At 36.4% G+C, this 20844-nt stretch overlaps 1 protein-coding gene across 1 annotated transcript in view; it reads right to left on the bottom strand.

Annotated features, from left to right (window-relative positions):
* The window catches only part of LOC150087800 (voltage-dependent calcium channel type A subunit alpha-1-like), a 1442149-nt gene that overhangs the window by 841257 nt on the left and 580048 nt on the right, over positions 1-20844 (bottom strand). Inside the window, exon 24 of the mRNA XM_090369204.1 lies at positions 19901-20065. Coding sequence (XP_090225330.1) covers positions 19901-20065 — 165 coding nt within the window. The remainder of the gene's footprint in view (positions 1-19900; positions 20066-20844) is intronic.

Below are 20844 nucleotides of genomic sequence, written 5' to 3'. Positions count from 1 at the left end.
TCATGAATTAAGAACTGAAGGTTAAATACCCACGGGGGTAGCAGTGATCACAGTGTACTAGTGTGGAATTTAATTAAAGAAATAATTACTGGAAAGGATAAAGGGAAAGGCTTTTGCTTTTATAAGGTAACTACAGATATCTAAGACAGGTTTTAAATTGTGTGCAGTGGGACCAACTGATGATATTACCAACAGCAAATTCTAAATGAGAAGTATTCAAAGAAGTAATCAAAGAAGCTACTAGGCTTTTCATACCAACAAAGAAATACTGTTCAAGGCTTAAACCTAAATGGATGTCAGATGAACTATTGAAATATGTGGCAGAGAAGAAAAGTGCACGGGATGCATATAAATTATTATACAGAAGCCTATGGTAGATATAAACTAGTCTGTAATCAAGTCAGAAAAGAGGTTAGGCAAGCTAAGGCAGATTATGAGAAGTTTCTGGAAAAGAATTCAAAGAGAAACAGCAAAAACTTCTATGGCCATATTAACAATAGAAGTAAGTTGTTGAATCACATTGGGACACTTGATGTTTATGGGCTAACTGTCGATGATCCTGATCAGGTTGTGGAAAAATTGAATACATGTTTTGCATCTATATTTGCATATCAGTAATTCTTTAGCGAAGGGGATACCAGAAGTTTACCTAATGAGGAGCTAAATTACTTTGTGATAACTGAAGGAAAGTTGGAAGAGAATTTGTTGAGGATTGCCATAAGAAAGGCACCTGGGTCAGAAGAAATCTATCCAATTATATTAAGGGAAGCAGCATAGGAGATAAGAAAACCCTTTGCCATAATTATGAGAACATCCTTGGATTCAGGGGTGGTCCCTATGGACTGGAGCAGTGTGAATATATCCTCAACTTATAAAGGGGTTCAAAAGGCAACACGAGTAAATACAGACTTCGTTAATTTAACATCTGTTTCGGGAAAGATAATCGAATCACTGGTTAAAGAAGTAATGCAGGACAATTTGGATAGGCGTGCAATTATCCTTCAATCACAGCATGGATTTGTAAAGGGGCTGTCTTGTCTAACCAATCTGATAAGTTACTATAATGAAGGGACCAAGCAGCTGGATGCAAAAAAATAATTTTGACACCATACTTAGATTTCAGTACGGCTCTTGATAGTGTTGTACATAAAAGACTGCTGTACAAACTGGAGCAATGTGGCATTGAGGGCAAGTTACTGCAATGGACAAAGGGATAGTTAAATGGAAGAAGACAGAGAGTGGTTATCAATGGGCACTGGTCTTCATGGACTAATGTTATTAGTGGAGTTCCCCAGGGTTCGGTGCTGGGTCCATTGTTGTTTTCAATATTTATCAACAATACTGATGAAGGTATATCAGACTTAATCTCTAAGTTTGATACAAAGGGTTGCAGATTGGTTAACGACAGTGATCAGGGTGAGCTGCTACGACAGATCTAGGAAAACTGAATCGATGGGCTGAGAAATGGCAGCTGAAGCTTGACAAATGCAAAGTACTGCTTATAGGTAGCAGTAATCCCAGAGTAACTTATCAACTGTTTGTTACTACAGACATGAAATTCTTGAGCAGTCAGACATGACATGCTCATGAGGTTTTGTCAGTGATATACAGAAACTTTGCTAGTAAAATTGATTGGATACTATGATGTAGTCACAAAGGAACTGGATGCAAAGAATAATTTTGATATCATATATATGGATCTTAGAAAGGCGTTTGATACTGTTGCACATGGAAGACTGCTGCACAAATTGAAGCAGTGTGGCATTGGAGGCAAATTGCTGCTATGGATAAAGGGATGGTTGAGTGAGAGAAGACAGAGAGTGGTAATCAATAGACACTGCTCTTTGTGGACTAATGTTATTAGTGGAGTCCTCCAGGGTTCAGTGTTGGGTCCATTGTTGTTTACTGTATTCATTAATAATATTGAAGATGGTATATCAGGCTTAATGTCCAAGCTTGCAGACGATACGAAGGTCGGCAGGGTTGTTAATGACACTAATGACAGTATGGTGCTGCAACCAGATCTAGAAAAGTTGAGCAGATGGGCTGAGAGGGGGCAACTGAAGTTTAACATTGACAAATGTAAAGTACTGCATATGAGAAGCAGTAATGCCAGAGCAATGTATCAACTGTGTGGTACTACACTGACAGTGGTAGAGTGAAAGGGACCTGGGGGTAATTGTGCAGGCATTTTGAAATTTTCTGAGCAGTGCAGACGGTCTGCAAGAGTAGTTCATGGTGTCTTGTCAATGATATACAGGAATTTTTCTAGCCGTGATTAGGAGGTGATTATCCCCTTGTATAAGGCAATGGTCAGGCAACACCTTGAGTACTGTATACAGGGCCGGAGGCCTCATTTTAAGAAGGATGTAGAGCTGTTGGAACAAGTACAGAGAAGGGCAACAAGATTAGTGAATGGAACAAAGGGTTGCTCTTACAAAGAAAGGCTTAAGTTTTGCAAATTACAGTGTCTGGAGACTAGGCACCTGCAAGGTGATCTGATTGAGGTGTATAAAGGCTTGAATGGTTTGAGCATGCTCAATGCTGATGGGATTCTTCCTCTTGCTCAGAATAATCACCTGAGAGGGCATAAATTCAAAGAGAGAAGAAACAAAGAAAGATGAGTGAAGAAGGCACTCCGTGGTATACACTACAATGACCTCCCTCAAGACTACTTGGACGATTGGGCTTCGAATGCATGGCTGATGAGTGGGTGGCTCTTCCATGTCTGAAGGATTCAAACCTGCCATCCAAGACCTGGTAATCAACACCAGGAACTAGAGTGACAAATGACATATGTCAATGCCACCTGGCCCCAGAAACAGCCCAGCCATCACCATGGAATGCAAGGTATGTATTATTGCTCAGATGGGGTACAATTACAGACATGACCAAGTCATCAAGATAATACATCAGAAGCTAGTTTAAAAATCCCAGTTGATCAAGGGATGTGTACCATGTTACAACTATGAATCCCTGGCTGTACCTAAGACCTATACTCACAAACTATACAGGACCCACACCATAATAATGGACAAGACAATCCTGCTCAACAGACCAGACACAACCCTCATTAACAAGAAGGAAATCATTACCTATCTGACCAACATAGCAGTGCCCAACACTAGCAACCTCGAGAAAAACCTTCCTCACTGAGAATCAGAGACCAAGACTGAGAAACCTGCTAAAATCAAAACTGAATAGAAGGAATGTGTCAGAGCCATAAACCCCTACACAGTCCCAGTACTAACATAATCCTTCAGCATAACAGATTATTGAACCAACACTGTGTTGGAGGAGATTATGTGATCAGCAACAAGGACAATAATGACCAAGAGCTGCCAATAGCACGAGGAAAAGATCAGAAAGTACGCAGACCTAAGACAGGAGGTCAAAGAAATGTGGCATATGGAACAAGTAGCAACCATCCAATCAAATGTCAACCACTTGAATGGTGGCAAAGGGCCTCCATAAGAACCTAGCAACAATAGGCCTCACAGAGTACAGAGAAAGTTGAAATCCTGTAGGATAGTCAGAGAGTTCCTCAACCAATAACAGTAACCAGACATAACAATCACTCTGGTACCAACACTTGTTGCAGGATTGGGAAAAAACCCATTAGGAGCAAGAAGAGATAACAATAATATTAATATTAATAAATATCAGTTTATTAATAACTAATAGTCACCTTGGGACAAGCAGATGGCTAAAACGGTGAACACTGACTTGCATTTATAAAAAAATATAGTATAAGATGTATAACATGACAGACAGTAAAAAAATGGAAAAAAATGCAAGATAATTTATAGGTATGATTACAACAGAGCAAATAATTATAAATAATTATTTTAACAATTCTGTTGTAATATATAAGCTTAAGGGAAATCAGACTCAATTAAAATGTTCGAGCACAAGTCGTTTCTGAAGAATTGAGGTGGCTTGTGACTGATGTAGTGCAACCACTGACTAATGACAATGAAAATCAGTGTCTACTTGGCAGATTGATCATTTGGTGTTCATTGCCTGCAGCTAATGAAGGCCAAGGTAGTAATAAGGATTCTAGAAATGAGTTTTAAAATTGTATAAGGAGATGCTTCGGTCAGTATTTGTGACCTGTATACCCTGTTTGCACAGTATTTATTTGCACCAATTCCCACATGAAGAGATGGAGGGCATTTAAACTTCACTAACCCCAGAAACATGTTCTTGTTCTTGATGAACAGTTTCTGAGGCTAGTGAAGTTGTTTTAGGTTGTTACATAACAGTAAATGCAGGTTAGAGTTAGTTGTTCCTGCTGTTCTTTTGTGAATGGATGGATGCTCCTAAAATCTGGACTTATATAAAAAAAAAAAAAAACTTGAAAATTAAAATGGCTAAAAGTGTGATGTAAATATGAAGTTTTATATTCCTACAGTATATTTTTAACTTCTGATCTGCATCCCCTGATCTTGTTTGAATTTGAGAAGTATGTCTTTAAAAAAATCAGATCTGAGTATTATACATTTTGCATATGCCCACGCACTAGTTCATGTAATAATAGGCTTAAGCATTTGTTGAGAGTACCATGAGTTTGTAATAAAAATGAATATCATGGGTCAGAAAAATTAATTCTAAAGGAATGAAGATATCTAAGATTCATTTATTTTTGATTTATTCTGCTGACATGACACGAATTTTCCAAAATTATCAGCACTTCAGTTCTGCATGCAGTCATTGTTATTGTCCACAATATTAAAATAGAAAACAGCATACCTTTATAATTACATGGCTGCGATGTAGCCGAGTGGTCAGGAGCATTTTTTTTTTTTTTTTTGGTAGTTATTGGCACATCGGCTTCTGTGGCCATAATGCACTTCCCAAGGTTTTTGCAGTACTTTGATCCAAGCCTGAGGCGGGATTCAAACCCGCGACCTTTGGGTTGCTAGGCAGGCACTTTACCCATCCAACTAGCCCGGTCAGCTGATCAGGAGCATGAGTGCAGTGGCACGTGCTCTTTGATTGCACCAGGGTTCAAGCACATGACAACTAAATACGACAAACGTTTGCATTGACATTGGGTGAAAGAAACACAAAAATAAAACCAAGAGCATAAGGCATGGCCTGTAAAAATTTGGCAGAACATATCAACATGGAGGAACAACAAGCATTCCATCCATGTTGCTGACCCCTATTGGAATAAACAGCAGAGATAATTTTTTTTATACCTTTATAATTACATCAGCACAGAATATTATTGATTTCATTTGTAGATTTATTGTCAACTTTTATTCGCAATCTGATTCACATATATTATATACACTTGATTATCAAAATTCAATAAAGTGCAAGAAAGTGGTGGAAGCAAATGTGACTCTCAAATTCTTTAATTTTCTTTAAAAATTCTTTAAATTTTAAAAAAATTTAAAAACAAAGCATACACTGAAAAATTTTTATTTATTTTTTTTTACTTTTAAACTTTTATAAGACTTATTTTAAAGTTTTTTCTTAAAGTGTTATTCTTAAACATTTATTATTAAACTTATTTAAATTTTTTTTAAAATATATTTTGTCATATATGCTTAAAAGATACTTTGTGTGCATACTCCATAAGGTATTCTATATGCATACTCCATAAGATACTCTGTGTTCATTTATATGCTTAAGGACACCTCCATAGCCAGGTGGGCAGGAGCAGCAGTTCATAGCAAACGCTTCTTGATTAGACCGGGGTTCGAGCCCGTGACCACCAAAACGGAGGGTGCGGAAAGGTCAGGGAATGATCACCGCATATCCCCGGAGCAATATGGCTCCAAATAACAAGACAACAACAACTAAAAAAAAAAAAAACATATGCTTAAGAAAATATACTCTGTTCATTTATATGCTTAAGGACGCCTCCGTAGCCAGGTGGGCAGGAGCAGCAGTGCGCAGCACATGCTTCTTGATTAGACTGGGGTTCGAGCCCATGACCACCAAAACGGAGGGTGCGGAAAGGTCAGGGAATGACCACCGCATATCCCTGGAGCAATATGGCCTTAGTTGCTAATGCTCCAAATAACAAAACAACAAAAAAAAACACACATGCTTAAGAAAATATCTGCTAGCAGTGTAATGATTTTTAATCCTACTTTAGTTTAATTTATAAAAAAAATTAAAATAATTAAAAAATTATTTATTATTTACTCTTCTACACTGTCAAGATAATGAACACATTAATTTTAAATTATTTATTGCCTCTATTCTGAACATTTCTATGGCATTGTGGTATCACGGAGAATTCAGACACACACCAGCTAGCATGATTTTTAGAGATATGCCAGCTAGTGAGTGTGAGAGTGAACCAGAGCCCTGAGACATATATTGCGATTTGTATGAGGTATCATGGAATATATTTCAGAGATTTGGGTAATGCAATCCCACTAGTTCCTACTGGATGGCTCACCTCGCTGCAAAAGACTGCTTTTTTTCGCCATACTGAAGTGGTGCTAAAAAAGTGAGCTTGTCATCCTGAGACTTGTTGATCATTACATTGATTTCATTTTTAAATCTTTTGCATGCAAAGGATATTTGTGCTGATTTTTGCTGCTTTAGTTCCAACTCATGTTTTCTGGATAGATTTTAGAATTAGCATTTGCCTTACAGTATTCTCATTTATAGCAGGCACCTATTTGGGATCATCTGAAACTATAAAGAATTTCAAATCATCTGTATATGACAGAAAACTGAGATGTCTTGACAGTAAGGGTTCCAAGATTAGCAGCAAAGAGGGTAGCTCTGAGAAGACTCCTCCACCTTGGGGACATCCCTAGGCATGGTTGGCACCTACTTGTATGTGAACTGTAAGGTGATTTGGCTACATGATTATTTTCAATATCGTCAGCAAATACCTTGTAATTTAAGAACATTGTTGACAACCAGTGACAGCTATCAGGATTTTCCGTGGAGCAAAAAAATATATATATATATAAAAAATAAAAAAAATTAAAATTGAAATGGCCATCATAGTGAGCGGTAAGTGTGAATTTTAATATTCATTCAGGTGTAGTTTTGATGGCTTGATCTGCATCCTTGATTCTGTTGTAATTTGAAGAGTATGTCTGTAAAAAATCAGATCTCAGTATTAGGCATTCTCTAAATATAGCAATGCTTGCTCATGTAAGGCTTAAGCAGGCTTAACCATTTGTTGAGAAAGTCATGAATTTGTAATAAAAATGAACATCGTAATTCAGAAAAAATAATTCTATAGGGATGCAGAAATCTAGCAGTAATGTTTTCAGTTTTGATTTCATATATCTTTCATGTCACTGCTGCAATTTAAAGTGTTAGTTGGATTAATATAAGTTATTATAAATGATATTTATTATAATATTTTATTATACTATAAGTCATAAATTATAATATGTTAGTTGGATTAAAATAATGAGAGAGAGAGAGAGAGAGAGAGAGAGAGAACTAAGGGTGTGAAAATTAAAAAAGAGGAAAAAGGGGTGATGTTCAGAGAACAGTTCAGGAAGGTTATTCCAAAGATGGTGGTGGACAAAAAATGGACACCAAATGGAAAGAATTCAAAGACTATTGTGGGGCTGACAGAGCAATTATGCAAAAGGACAAGCAACAGAAAGAGATGGAAAGAAACCCCATGTGAAATGAGAGGATAAGAGAGAGGGTGTGAAAAATAAGATTAATGCCTTCAGGAGCTACTTTAAGAACAGAAATGAAGAGAATAGCGAAAGATATAAAACTGCAAAGAAGGAGGCCAAGAGGATAGTCAATGAGGAGAGAAGGAGGTGGCTGGAAGAATGGAGTGAAACACTATAACAAGAAGGTGCCTCCATAGCCAGGTGGGCAGGAGCAGCAGTGCGTAGCACATGCTTCTTGATTAAACCAGGGTTCGAGCCCGTGACCACCAAATATGGAGGATGCGGAAAGGTCAGGGAATGACCACTGCATATCCCTGGAGCAATATGGCCTTAGTTGCTAATGCTCCTAAAAAAAAAAAGCCAAAACCCACTACAACAAGATATTGAAGGTAATAAAAGCATGCTGTATGGCATGGTTAGGAATAAGGGAAGAGATTGTGAGCAGAGCAAATATCTAATTGATGATAACGAGAAGCTAATAAATAAGGATGAAAAGATAAGAGAAACATGGAAGAAGTATTTCAACAATGTTGAATATGCAGGCCAGTCAACAAAAGGGATGAAGGCAGGATGACCATAAAAGAGGGGATGGGGAGATGATACAGAGAGAGAGAACAGACAGATCTGACTTGGAGTGATGTGGTGCATACATAGAAATACATCAAGACAGGTAAATCTGCTAGTATGGACAGATAACCAGAGAGATGCTTCCACTCTATCCAGGGATAGAGTGGAGATGCAGACTGTTTTGCAAGATCTGGAATGAGAGACAGGTGCCAAAGGACTGGAAAGAAGGTATGAACACACTGCTGTCCAAGAAGGGGAACAGTAAGTGTTCCAATTATAGAGGCATCACACTGACATCACATGTGAGCAAGCTGTATGAGAGAGTGTTGGAGCAGAAGATAAGAGGAATGATTAAAACTCAGATAGTAGAGGAACAGTATGGCTTTAGGCTTGGCAGATTGACAGTGGATCTTATTTTCTGCATCAGGCAATTGATGGAAAAATATTATGAACATAATGAAGAACTATGGATGGCATTTTTGGACATAGAGAAAGTGTTTGATGCCGTAAAGAGGGAGAAATTGTGGGAAGTTTTGAGAAACTTGGGGACAGAGGAACATCTTGTGGAGAGAATTGAGAATATCTACACAAACAGTGAGCAAAGTAAGAACAGTGGTTGGGCTGACAGAGAGCTTTGAAATAACTTCAGATCTGAGACAAGGTGTCCTGTCACCGCTACTATTTATTGCTGTCATGAATGATGGTAGAGTTGCAGAACAACTTGGAAAAGTTCAGATGAAAGTAAAGTGATGCTCTTTGCAAATGACCTCTGTATATGGAGAGGGAATAGGGAACATATACAATGGCAAGTTGATGCATGGACTAGTGGCCAAAGAATTTGGACTGGTTTTCAGTCAGGAGCAGAGTGAAGTATTGGTTCTAAAGAGGAGTGGTGAGCCTGATGGATACATTGCAATGGAAGGGAAGGTGCTGAAAATGGTTAACAACTTCAAGTATCTAGGAAGTACCCTTCAGAAAGACTGGAGATATTGATGAAGAAATAAGCAGAAGGATACAAGCTGGCAGGAATTTCTATAGACAGATAAGAGATCCAATCTGGAACAGGAACATACCACTAAAGTGTAAGAAGGCTATTTAACAGACCTACTATATACCAATTGTAATATATGCATCTGAAACTTGTACTATAAGAAAAAAAGACGAAAGCAGGATGCAGGGGGCAGACATGAGGTTTGTGAGGCGCATAACCGGAAAGACAAGATGCGAAAAAATTAGGAATAATGTGATTAGAGAGAGAATTCAAGTAGAGAGGCTACAGAGTAGGATTGAAAGTCTTGCTTGAGATGGTTTGGGCATGTCAAGACGATGAACGAGAGGCTTTTGCCAAGAAGGATGTTCGATTTGCAACTAAAGGACAGACCAAAGGGGAGAGACAGAATGAGGTGGAAGAATATGATAAAGACCAATGTCATTAAGAGAGGTGGAAATTGGAGTGTAACCAATGAAGGAGACAAGCTCATGGACAGGAGAGGCTTCTTGCATCAACCCATGGAATAGCAGAATGATGATCAATGATGATGGTGATGATAGCTGGATTATAATTTTTTGGTGGACAATATAATTCAGATTAGAAGTTTTCTGGACTATGACAAGACTACTGTTTTACTGTTGTTAGTAGATTTTACATTTGCACAACTGACTGTAATTTTTATTCCAATGTATAGAAATTATTCCAATTTCTATACATCCTCTTGCCAATTAGTGAATTAGTGTTTCGCTAGCACAGCATGACATGGAAAATTCAACAGTCACTAGTGGGACACTTATATGACACAAAATTTACTCCTGTATCAACTCTTCAATTCTGCATGTGTCATTATTGCCCACAATCATAAAAAATTATAAAGTAAAACTTTATTATTATGTCAGCATCCAAGATTGTTGATTTCATTTTCAGATTTATTATCACCTTTTGTTTTGTGATCTGGTTCACACATATCATATGCTTGATTGTGGAAATTTAGTCAAGTGCAGAAAATAGCAAGAGCAAATTATTTAAATTTTTCTAAAATTCAAATAATTTGAGAACCAGATTTTATTTCAGAATTTAAATTCTTTAAAATTATTTAATTTTTTAAATATTCATTAAAAACAAGCATATATGAAAAACTTATATTATAAAACTTTTAAAAATATTTTTTTGCCATATATGCTTAAAAGATATTTGACAGGATATCTCTGTGTACATTTATATGCTTATGGAACTACCTACTAGTTGTTGTGATGATTTTTTAATCCTATTTCAGGTTAACTTATAAAAAGAAAAATTAATAATTAAAAAAATTATTTCTTCTTACATATGTTATATTGTCATGATAATAATACATTTAGAAGTGTCCAATTGCCATTATTCCAAACATCTCAATAGTACTGATGTAAACCCCAATAATTAAACTCCTAATTATCTGGATGCAACTTTTTGGGGTGTGCCTGCTAGATGGCTAGTGAAGTGAAAAATAAAAATCTGATTCTGAGCTAGCTGAATATTCAGTAACTTAATGTTGCAATAAACTTTGGTGTATTTTGATTTATATGACCAAGATGTACCAAATATTGTTACAATGTTAAGTCACAAATTATTCAGAAAGCACAGAATCACAGCTCTACTTCCCTACATTTTAGTATTTGGTAGCTACCAAAGGAGATTCATAAATGAGATTTCTTAACAACAGTTTTTTCCATAAGCACATCTGAAGAGTTAAATATATATTTTTTATTATATGTTGGCCTTTAATAAAACAATGCACTCAGCTAACAGAACAGAAATGTAGAATAAATGTGAATTAATAAATTTGGTGCTTCTGATAATTTATGCTAATTTTCATGTATAATAAACATTATACAAGAAAATATAAAGTAAAAAGTAAAGTATACTCTTATAAAGCACCAAATTATGCATACATGATTATTATAAGCTATTATAAGGTTATAAGAATAACATAATCTAATCAGGAAAGAAAAAATATATATTTTTTAATCTAATTAAAGTAAACTCCTAATTATCTGTGTGTAGATTATTGGGTTTATAGATTATCTGCATGGTTGTACAATTTCATTTTCTTTTGATTTTCATTATTTGCCAATTTATTAAAGACTTATGAAACAGCATGTTGTCTATAAACTAAATTAATCAAACTTTCATTTCTCTCTCTCTCTCTCTCTCTCTCTTCCATTTTTGCACTTCTAACAGTGTTGTTGTTCCTTCCAAGCAACAGAGGATTAAAAGAGCAACAGAAGATTTTTATCTTCCATGCATGCATTGATAATTGGGCATGTACAAGCATTACAATTAATGATTTTCTTATCAAGTAATAATAATTTCTTAAAAACTGAGAAATTATCATTACTTGAAAGAAACAATGCATTGTAAGTATGTATTGTAATCTTGCTTCTCTCTTTCCTATTCTTCCAATTTACTATAGTCTAGTTCATTTTTCAAGTAATGGAGGAAAGAAATTACATTTTAGTGGTTAACGAAATAAAAACAGTGCAGAATTCTGCATAAGTTATTTACTGATACTACCACTTTAAACTTAATCCAGATTAACTATGTTTTTGAGTTCCGCTGAATCCCATCATCATCCTTAACCCACTGTAATATGAACAATCTTAGAAACTTATTACTAATTTCGGTTTGAGAGTAGTCCATTTCAGGGGTCATTCATATTGGAGAGGTGTGATGACGGAATTCAGTGGAAATTAGAATTGTAAACAATTTGTATTAAGTTTAGATTAAAGAGGCAACATTTTAATAAATAACTTATATAAAAGTTTTTCAAAGAATAACATTATTTCATTAACTACTAAAATGACAAACCATGTAACAACTTCCCTACCTTCCAACAAAATAAAATTGCATTCTGTCATCAAGTTGCTGAGCATATGATGAGCTGTATTGTACTTTGGCTAAAATTATAGTAATCACATTAACAATCTGTAACTGATTTATGAATAAAACACAGTACTATATGGTTTACCAAATAAAATTATTCTTTGGGACACAACAAAAGGCAGAAAAATTCTGACATTTTAATAAAATAAAAAAATAAAAAAATTATTTCTAATTTGTCTAATTTCATTCATTTATAATTTTATATGTTGTAAATTTAATAATTAACAGAATTTAATAGAACAGTGCACTCAGCTAGCAGAACTATTATTCATGTATACTTTATTGATGTTTTAGACAAGCTTTAAACATACATAATGGAGGTTGCCATTATGTATGTATAAAGTACAAGTTAAAAATAAAACAATTTTGAATTATTCTTGTTTTTCAACTATCCATGCATTCTCTCCCACCATTAGTCCAGATAATGAGGAGTTTACTATATTTTGATAAAGAACATTTAGTATATAGGGTGGGCAGTTTACCAAGAAGAGATGCAATTTGTCAAAAAAGCAAATTAACAAAATTAGTTTGGGCAATTCATTTCAACCATGAATATAAAAATAAAAAAATATAAAATAAAAAAATATAAAATAAAAAAATATAAAAATATATCACTTAAATATATATTAAAGGGTATTATGGGCCTGAAACTGACTTTGAGATTTAAATTATGCAAATTATTTCTTGGTAAACTGGCATTTAGCCCACCACAAATATTTAAAAATTTCCAATGTTCAAAATTAATTTGATTTTAATGGATGGCCATTTGTTATTCACTATAAATTTTATTTCATTTAAAAAATTTATTTTTCTACATCATTGTGATTAAATAATAACATGTCACACTCATTGCAAAACGTTACATAAAGTGAAAATAAGATTTTAATCCATAGCAATAACAGAAGGAGTATGGAGCAGAAAAGGAGTTTTTCATACAAAGAAACAATCAAATCAGGCCCTTATGTAATAGGTGTGGAAAATACTTTAGCATTAGCATTAGTAGTAGTAAATGATGAAAAAAAAAAAAACAAGCTTATACAGCATCAGCCAAAAAAAAAAAAAAAAAAACCCCTTCCCATTTCACCTATCCAATTTGTCTAATTCAGCCAAATTGTATCCTTTAATCCCAATACGGCTGGAAATCTAGCAGAAGTAGATATCGAATCTACTTTCATAGAGATTGTATATCATCTGCCGAATCCCAGATAGGGCTGAATGAGTGGTGTATCTCATCACTGATAAAGCCTGTAGTGCACTCATAGAATAGCTCTTGGGCATGAATACTGAATGGATGGTTGACAGTCCAATGAGTATTATAAAGATTTTCCTATCATGGCTCAAAAGCAGATGTCCACATGAAGTGGTATAGCAGAGAGTTCAGCTTAGAAGCATATTGTAGAGACAATTGGTTTCATTGAAGCAACAGGGTGGTTTGTTTGCTTCCACATATAGACTCTGGGCGGGTGATCTTCTGAATGCACCATTAGCAATATGAATAGCCTTATGGTAAAAGCAGTCAAGCCACTGAAGGACACTGTTTCTGGCAGAATGCATATACTTGAGACCCATAATCTAATTTTGATCACACAAGTGCATGATACAGACAGCGTAAAGTGCACCGGTCTACACCACAAGAAGCAGGGGGGGGGAGAGAGAGAGTGCAGAGAATGTTCAGTACTCTCATGCACTTTGTGCATAGCTGATGAATGTTTTGGAGAAATGTCAACTTTTTGTCAAATATGAGTCCAAAGAATTTCATCTCTGCTACTACTACTCCTGGGATGGTGCTTTGTCCAAGTCTTAATTCAGGTTTAGGGTGTTATGGTTGTCATAAAAATGAACTCAAACAGTCTCCTCCAGTGAGGACTTGAAACCATTGGTCACTGCCAAGGAGCAAAGGCGATCAATGCCTTGTCATGGTTATCTCTTGATAACCCTCATGTTGCATGATTGGGAAAATATGTGGAAGTCATCAACACAGAATGCACTGTTTAAGGTTGGAGGAAGTTGTTCAGTAATGGAGTTTACTTTAACATGTTGACTGCCACATCAGCCATAATGTCTGACACTATTAGGTTTTTTAGGCGTCATATATGGTTGACACCCTCTGTTTCAGTCGGAGTTACATCAGCTGTATAGCATTGATGATTGAATTTACATTATTTTTGAAAAGTGTGGCCCCTGGTGATACATCTGATGAAATTTGCATGCCACTAAGAGAAAAATAACCGAGTAACTGCTGATTATTTAAAAATTATTTATACGAATTTTACAATTACAAAATTATGTAGATTTATGGTGTTGACCAAAACACTCTAAACACATGAAAGGCTAATGATTATAGTCTGAGCAATAAGTAGAAACCCATTTTGTCTTCTTTACTGGTGTAGGGTTCATCAACCATTTCTGGGGCATACTTTGTTGTCAATGGTCTCAGATCTAGAGAATCCCGCCAATTTAGAATGAAATCCCATTTTTTTTCTTACTTGGCAATCATCCTCCCTTTATCTAGTTTTGAGTACATAACTTCTTTAGGCATAAAGAAGTCAAATCATTTTTGATTTTTTATTGAAAAAATGACATAACACTGACAAAATATTGATTTTAGAATTACTAATCAAATTTTTTACTATATATTTTTTGGCCCCAAAGGTAATTTTTTCTTAAACTAGCATGGTAGTCAACGTGTTAATGTCAAAAAGTGTAACACTTAAAACAGATCCTTGCAGTATTCTCTCCTCTTGGCAAAAAGCCCGTGAGAGGATTGATCCTACTTGAATTTGGAAAAAAAATGATGGGATAAAAAGTATTTTATAAAAATGGGAAGGTCACCTCTTAGACTGAGGTTATAAAGATCCTTTAAAATCTCAAATCTCAAAGTGGTATTATATGCTTTTCCATCAAAGAAGATGGACACTATGCTCTCTTTTTTAGGAAAGCATCTTGAATAAATATTTCCATTCTAATTATTTGGTCCAAAGTGGTCGTGTTCCTTCAGAAGCCATCCCAAATGTGGAAGAGAACAGGACAAAAGTACCATAAAAGATGAGGGTTGACCACTCTTTCCAATAATTTTCACAAGCAGCTGACTGAGCAATAGGGTGCTAATTTGTTGGAAATTTAGGATCCTTGCCTGGCTCTGGCTTAGCAAAAGCAAGAATAGTTGCCTTGTGCAGGTGTCCAAAAACTGCTCTTCAAGGAAGATTATTGTACAGGAAGAGCACGTGGTCTATAGATTTTGGTGAGAAGTGTTTAATCATTTCATAATAGATGCCATCTGGTCCAACAGATTGCCTTCGTAAGGGTGAGAGTTGTTTTCAGCTCATGAATGGTAAATGGTTCATTATATAAGTAAAAATGCTTTGATATAAAATTAAGAGCCTCTCAGTTTTGTGTTTAAGGACCAGAAACTCTGGGGAGTAAGATGACATTGCTGAGATGTTATAAAATTTTCCCCAATGTTTGCAGTTGAGTCTGCAATGGTATGTCCATTATATTCCAGGAACAGAGGCATGCTGTTTATTTTCCCTTCATTTTTCAGATTTTTTCTCAGACCACTTCAGAGCTGGTTGCTTGGGTAATAGAAAATGTAAAATGGATCCAGGATGACTTTTGGCTCTGGTGATGGATATAATGTGTTTTGTGCATGCAAATTTAAAAGCTATGAGATTAGCTGTAGTGGGATATTGTCGGAATATTCCCACAGGCTTTGTTTTGTGTCTTTTTTGCTGCTGTGCATACTGAATTCCACCATGGTTTGGGAAATGGTGGAAACCAGGTGGATGTTTTTGGGATTGCAATTTCAGCTGCTTGAACAATAGTTTCTCTGATGTTTGTGACTGCATTGTTGATAAGCTTTTGACTGGCTGTAGTGATGTTGAAATTTTACAGCTCAACCTTCCACCATGGTAACCAAAGAGGAAGACACAGTCTCCCATTAATTAGGGTGGTTATCATGAGGGAAATTAGCAGGAAAAAAAATTATCACCTCCATATCAGTTCTCCTCCACCTCCTAAGTAAGTGAAAGGAAGGGAGGAGAGAAGGGGAGCAGATAGAAAGATCAATGAAAGAAAACATATAGTAGGCAAGTGGAAGGTGTTTGTTCCCAAATTTAGAAGGGAGAGGTCACTCAGTGAGCATATGCTCTATGACCTGTCCCCTTCCATTGATATTAACACTACCCCCATAGGGTGTTATGTCCAAATGGGAGACAACTGCATTACACAATCATCAAGGTTTTTCTGGGGGATGTTAGTCCCAGGTGGGATCTTATTGCCCATGAGGATAGTGACTCCTCTGTGAGCAAGGTCATCCACAATTCTACCCTTACAAATAATCATGATGTTAAGCATAGTGGGGTCATCATTTGTCTTTAGTAAGTCTCCTGTATGCAAAAGCAAGCTGGTTCATGCTTTTGCAGGAGTATCTTGATGTCTTCTACATTTCACTGGAATCCATGACAATTCTACTGTAAGAATTTAGCCATTACTTGGGCTTGGGTGGTTCTGTCAGTTGGCTTCCAAAGTGCTGAGGGCTTACTTTTCTCAGACTTGGATTTGTCTTTATTTGGAAAAGTATGGACACTGTCCTGTGTCCATTCCTTCCTCCACAAAGAGTTCCAAGATTGTTTTATTATTTTTTCTTGTATTGCCATTGGTGGTTGGGTTTTCTGTACTGTTACTTGACTGCTCGAATTTTGTGATGCTGGGACACAACAAGGAGTGGCAGCTGATTGAGTTTTTTGTGCTAGTTTTTCTGAGTTCAGTAAATAGCAGGTGATAGGCATAAATGGCTCTTTTGATGGTGCTGTCATTTCCATTTGAATCCTAATAGAACATTTCTTGGTAACCTTTCTACATATGTTGCTTATTACTATTTACTGGTTTAATTGCTTTTCTGGACTTCTGGTATGAAATGTTCAGGTCATGGGGGTTTTGTCAATGATATATAGGAATTTTGCTAGCAGGGAAAAGGAGGTGATTGTCCCTCTGTATAAGGCAATGGTCAGGCCATGCCTTGAGTACTGCGTACAGGTCTGGAGGCCTCATTTTAGGAAGGATGTAGATTTGCTTGAGCGTGTATAGAGAAGGGCAACAAGATTGGTGAGGGGAATGAAGGGATCCTCTTACCAAGAGAGGCTTAAGTTCTGCAAATTGCAGTGGCTGGAGACTAGGCACCTGCGCAGTGATCTGATTGAGGTGTATAAGGCCTTGAATGGGTTGAGCACGCTGAATTCTGATGGGATCCTTCCATTTGTTCAGATTACAAACATAAGGGGGGACATTAATTCAAATTAAGAAAAGACAGATGTAGAATAGATGTGCGGAAATTTGCCTTTAGCCAGCGGGTAGTTAATTGCTGGAACAAACTTCCATCTGTCGTTGTGGAAGTTGATAGGTTAAATAAATTTAAGGAGGAACTGGACAGGCATTTGGAGGGAATGGTGTGATTTTTTTTTTTTGGCTGATGCTGCATAAGCTCATACACTTGCTTTCCTGCATCACATGCCACTACTACTACTATACTACTACTTTAAGTTGGTGTGTTTCATTTTCTTCCTTCCTCCCACCTCTGGCATGTTCAAGAGCATGCATGGCATTCTCCCTGGCAGTTGATGCAAGTGGGTTTTGCAGCTTTACATGATGTAATTTCATGGTCCTTTTCACCACATTGAGCACATGAAAGGCACAATGGCAGGCCATTTGTGAATGTCCATATTTCTGCCACTTGAAGCACCTTAACAGATTTTAAATATATACTGTGCAGTTCAGATAATCAGCTTTAATCTCATTAGGAGATATTGGTGTGCTAAAAGTAAGTATGAGGTTTCTAGTCAGTACCAGATTCCTATCCTTATGTATGTACGTTTGCTTTGTAACTGTCGCTCCTTGCAATTTTAGTTCTGAACAGCTCTCCTCTTCAGACACTTCCAGACGATCCTACTCAGAGATCACACCCCTGCATGAGTGTGTAGTGTTTGTGGGATGTTACCATAACTAGCATTCCTCCCAATAAAGCTGGTCCAGAGGAGCTGTTTGGAGTGTTTATCACACTTCATTTCTATGAGGATATCCCCAGAATGCAGCTGTTTTACAGATTTAGGGGAGCTTTCCAACTCTTCCAAACCCTTCTCAATAAGAGGTGACATTTTTATAGTGACATTTTTCCTATAGGCTTCTTCTCTCTAGTAGAATGGATTATCAGGTATCTAGGTGTTGGATCTGATATTGTATTTGTTCTGGGCTTCTTTGCTAAAGTGGTGGTGCCTGTACTCATGTTATTAGTTTCTGGTAGGAACCATGCCAGGGGCCCCAGAAGACAAGTTTAGGTTATCAGGATTAATAATGGTTTTATTTTTTGTTCAGTGCCAGGCTTCCCAGCCACCACAGAGCCAAAAATAGAGAAATAAAGGATACAAGGATTACCGAGATACAATATCTTGTCCCTTGGACCATGGGGGTATTGCATTGATATGATTGACCCTTGCAGGAAAACCCACTAGCATCCTGGGAAAGCCATCCCAAGACTACTAAGTTTAAGCAGGGGCCAAAGTGGTGTGTTGAAGCTGGGCCTCTCAACCATCAGGATCCCCCTTTCCAAGTTTCCACGAGTGGCAGTGCACACATGCCAGATTCCTGTGATGTTAGCCTGGAACCTAGGTTGTGGGCATTGGATCTTAGTGATGCTAATCTGGAGGACCAGCAGAATCACTGGGAGGGGGCCCCCTCACCATGCAATGGTGTCCACATTGAGGGGTAATATAGACAAGCATAAAGTGCAATGTAAACACGCAGCAACTAGGGTCCTAACAATGATTTATCAAACATTCACTTGTGGAAATGAAAGGCCACAATCCTACTGTATAAGGCACTGTAAGGCCACACTTGGAATGCTGTGTTCATGTATGGAAACAACACCTAAAAAAAAAAAAAGACATTGAGCTTCTTAAAGTCAAAAGATAGGCAGCATGACTCAGATCAGGCAAAAGGGTACATATATGAGGAAAGACTCTCACTATGTGGATTACAGAGCTTAGTAACCAGGTACTTTAGATTAGATCTGATTGAAGTCTATAAGCTCTGCGAGAGGACAGTAAAATTAATGAAAGTGAAATGTCCAGGTTTACAAATGACACTAGAACCAGGGGACATAAATTCAACTTATGGGAAAAGAGGATTAGAATGGATTGTGAGAGATTTCCTTTAGCCAGTTAATTATGTAAATAATTTACCTTTATGAGTACCTTTTTCCAGTAATTAAGAGATTGATGAAATCAAAGCTCAACTGAATAGGCACTTCCATGTTGAGGCTAACATGCAAATTATTTATTTATTTTATTTTATTAATTAATTAATTAATTTTTTTGCTGTTGCAGCAAAAAATCCTGGAGCTTCCTTTCACCATATGGCTAACGTTAATACTAATACATGTACTAATAATATGGTTGCAAGGCTAAATCCTGGCTTCAGTAAACTTCACAAATATTGTTTTGTAATAATACTATATTTCTTCTATCACTGCTACAGCTTAAAATCCCATATTTGCACTTAGTTTAGTATTTGTTTTACAATTATGTTGATTCAGTACTTGCACTATGATATGTATAGAATGCATACTATGGTTACAATTTAAAATTTAATCATAATTTATGACTTTAATTAGGAAATTTTTATACAAATAAATAAATATTTTATTTAAGCATGAAGGATTCTGCTTTGATACAAAAGTTATAAATTATGTATATAATATATACAGTATTCTCACCACCTCTCTTGACATATATACCTGGCACGATCTTACCTTCATCATAAGTAGCAATGTGTTGAGCACAATTAAAACCATGATGAAATATTCAAATGGCGTTGATACTACTATCCTCCAGATGCGATATTTGGCGCCCTCTTTGTTTCCTGGCATGTAACGCTGTAGTGGCTTTGCTTGGATAGCAAAATCAATACATGATTTCTAAAGAAAACATATATCAATTAGTCAATATCTGTTTATTTATTATTCATGGAGTCAATACAAAGTTCTTAAACCAAACTAACTAGAGTATAGTATTACAAAAACACACATTGTGGGGGAAATAGTTTATCCAAGCATGTAAAAGTAAACCAATAGTACAGCCACAATCTATGACAAGAGGGGGTGAACATTAGAATATTAAACAAATTTTGTAAATTAACACATAAAAAGAGAAGAGAATGTAGTGATTAGCATTAGCATTAGTAGAGGCATTTGATGCAAGAAAGCAAGCTTATGCAGCATCAGCCAAAAAAAAAAAAAAAACCACTTCCACTTCACCCCTCTGTTCATTCAAAATACCTGTCCAGCTGAGCCTTAAACTTATTTAGGCTATCAACTTCCACGACAAGGGATGGAAGTCTGTTCCACCTACCAACCACCCGCTGGCTAAAGGCAAATTTCTGCATGTCTATCCTACATCTGTCTTTCCTCAATTTGAATTTATGCCCTCTCAGGTGATTATTCTGAGCGAGAGGAAGAATCCCATCAGCATTGAGCATGCTCAAACGATTCAAGGCTTTATACACCTCTATCAGATCACCTCGCTGGTGCCTAGTCTCCAGACACTGTAATTTGCAAAACTTAAGCCTTTCTTCGTAAGAGCACCCCTTTGTTCCATTCACTAATCTTGTTGCCCTTCTCTGTACTTGTTCCAGCAGCTCTACATCCTTCTTGAAATGAGGCCTCCAGACCTGTATACAGTACTCTAGGTGTGGCCT

The sequence above is a fragment of the Mastigoproctus giganteus genome, chromosome 3 (assembly GCF_048544385.1).
Source record: "Mastigoproctus giganteus isolate SK-2022 chromosome 3, ASM4854438v1, whole genome shotgun sequence".
NCBI lineage: Eukaryota > Metazoa > Arthropoda > Arachnida > Uropygi > Thelyphonidae > Mastigoproctus > Mastigoproctus giganteus.
Note: the sequence above shows the minus strand (reverse complement) of the source record. Positions and strands in the feature narration are given on the sequence as shown.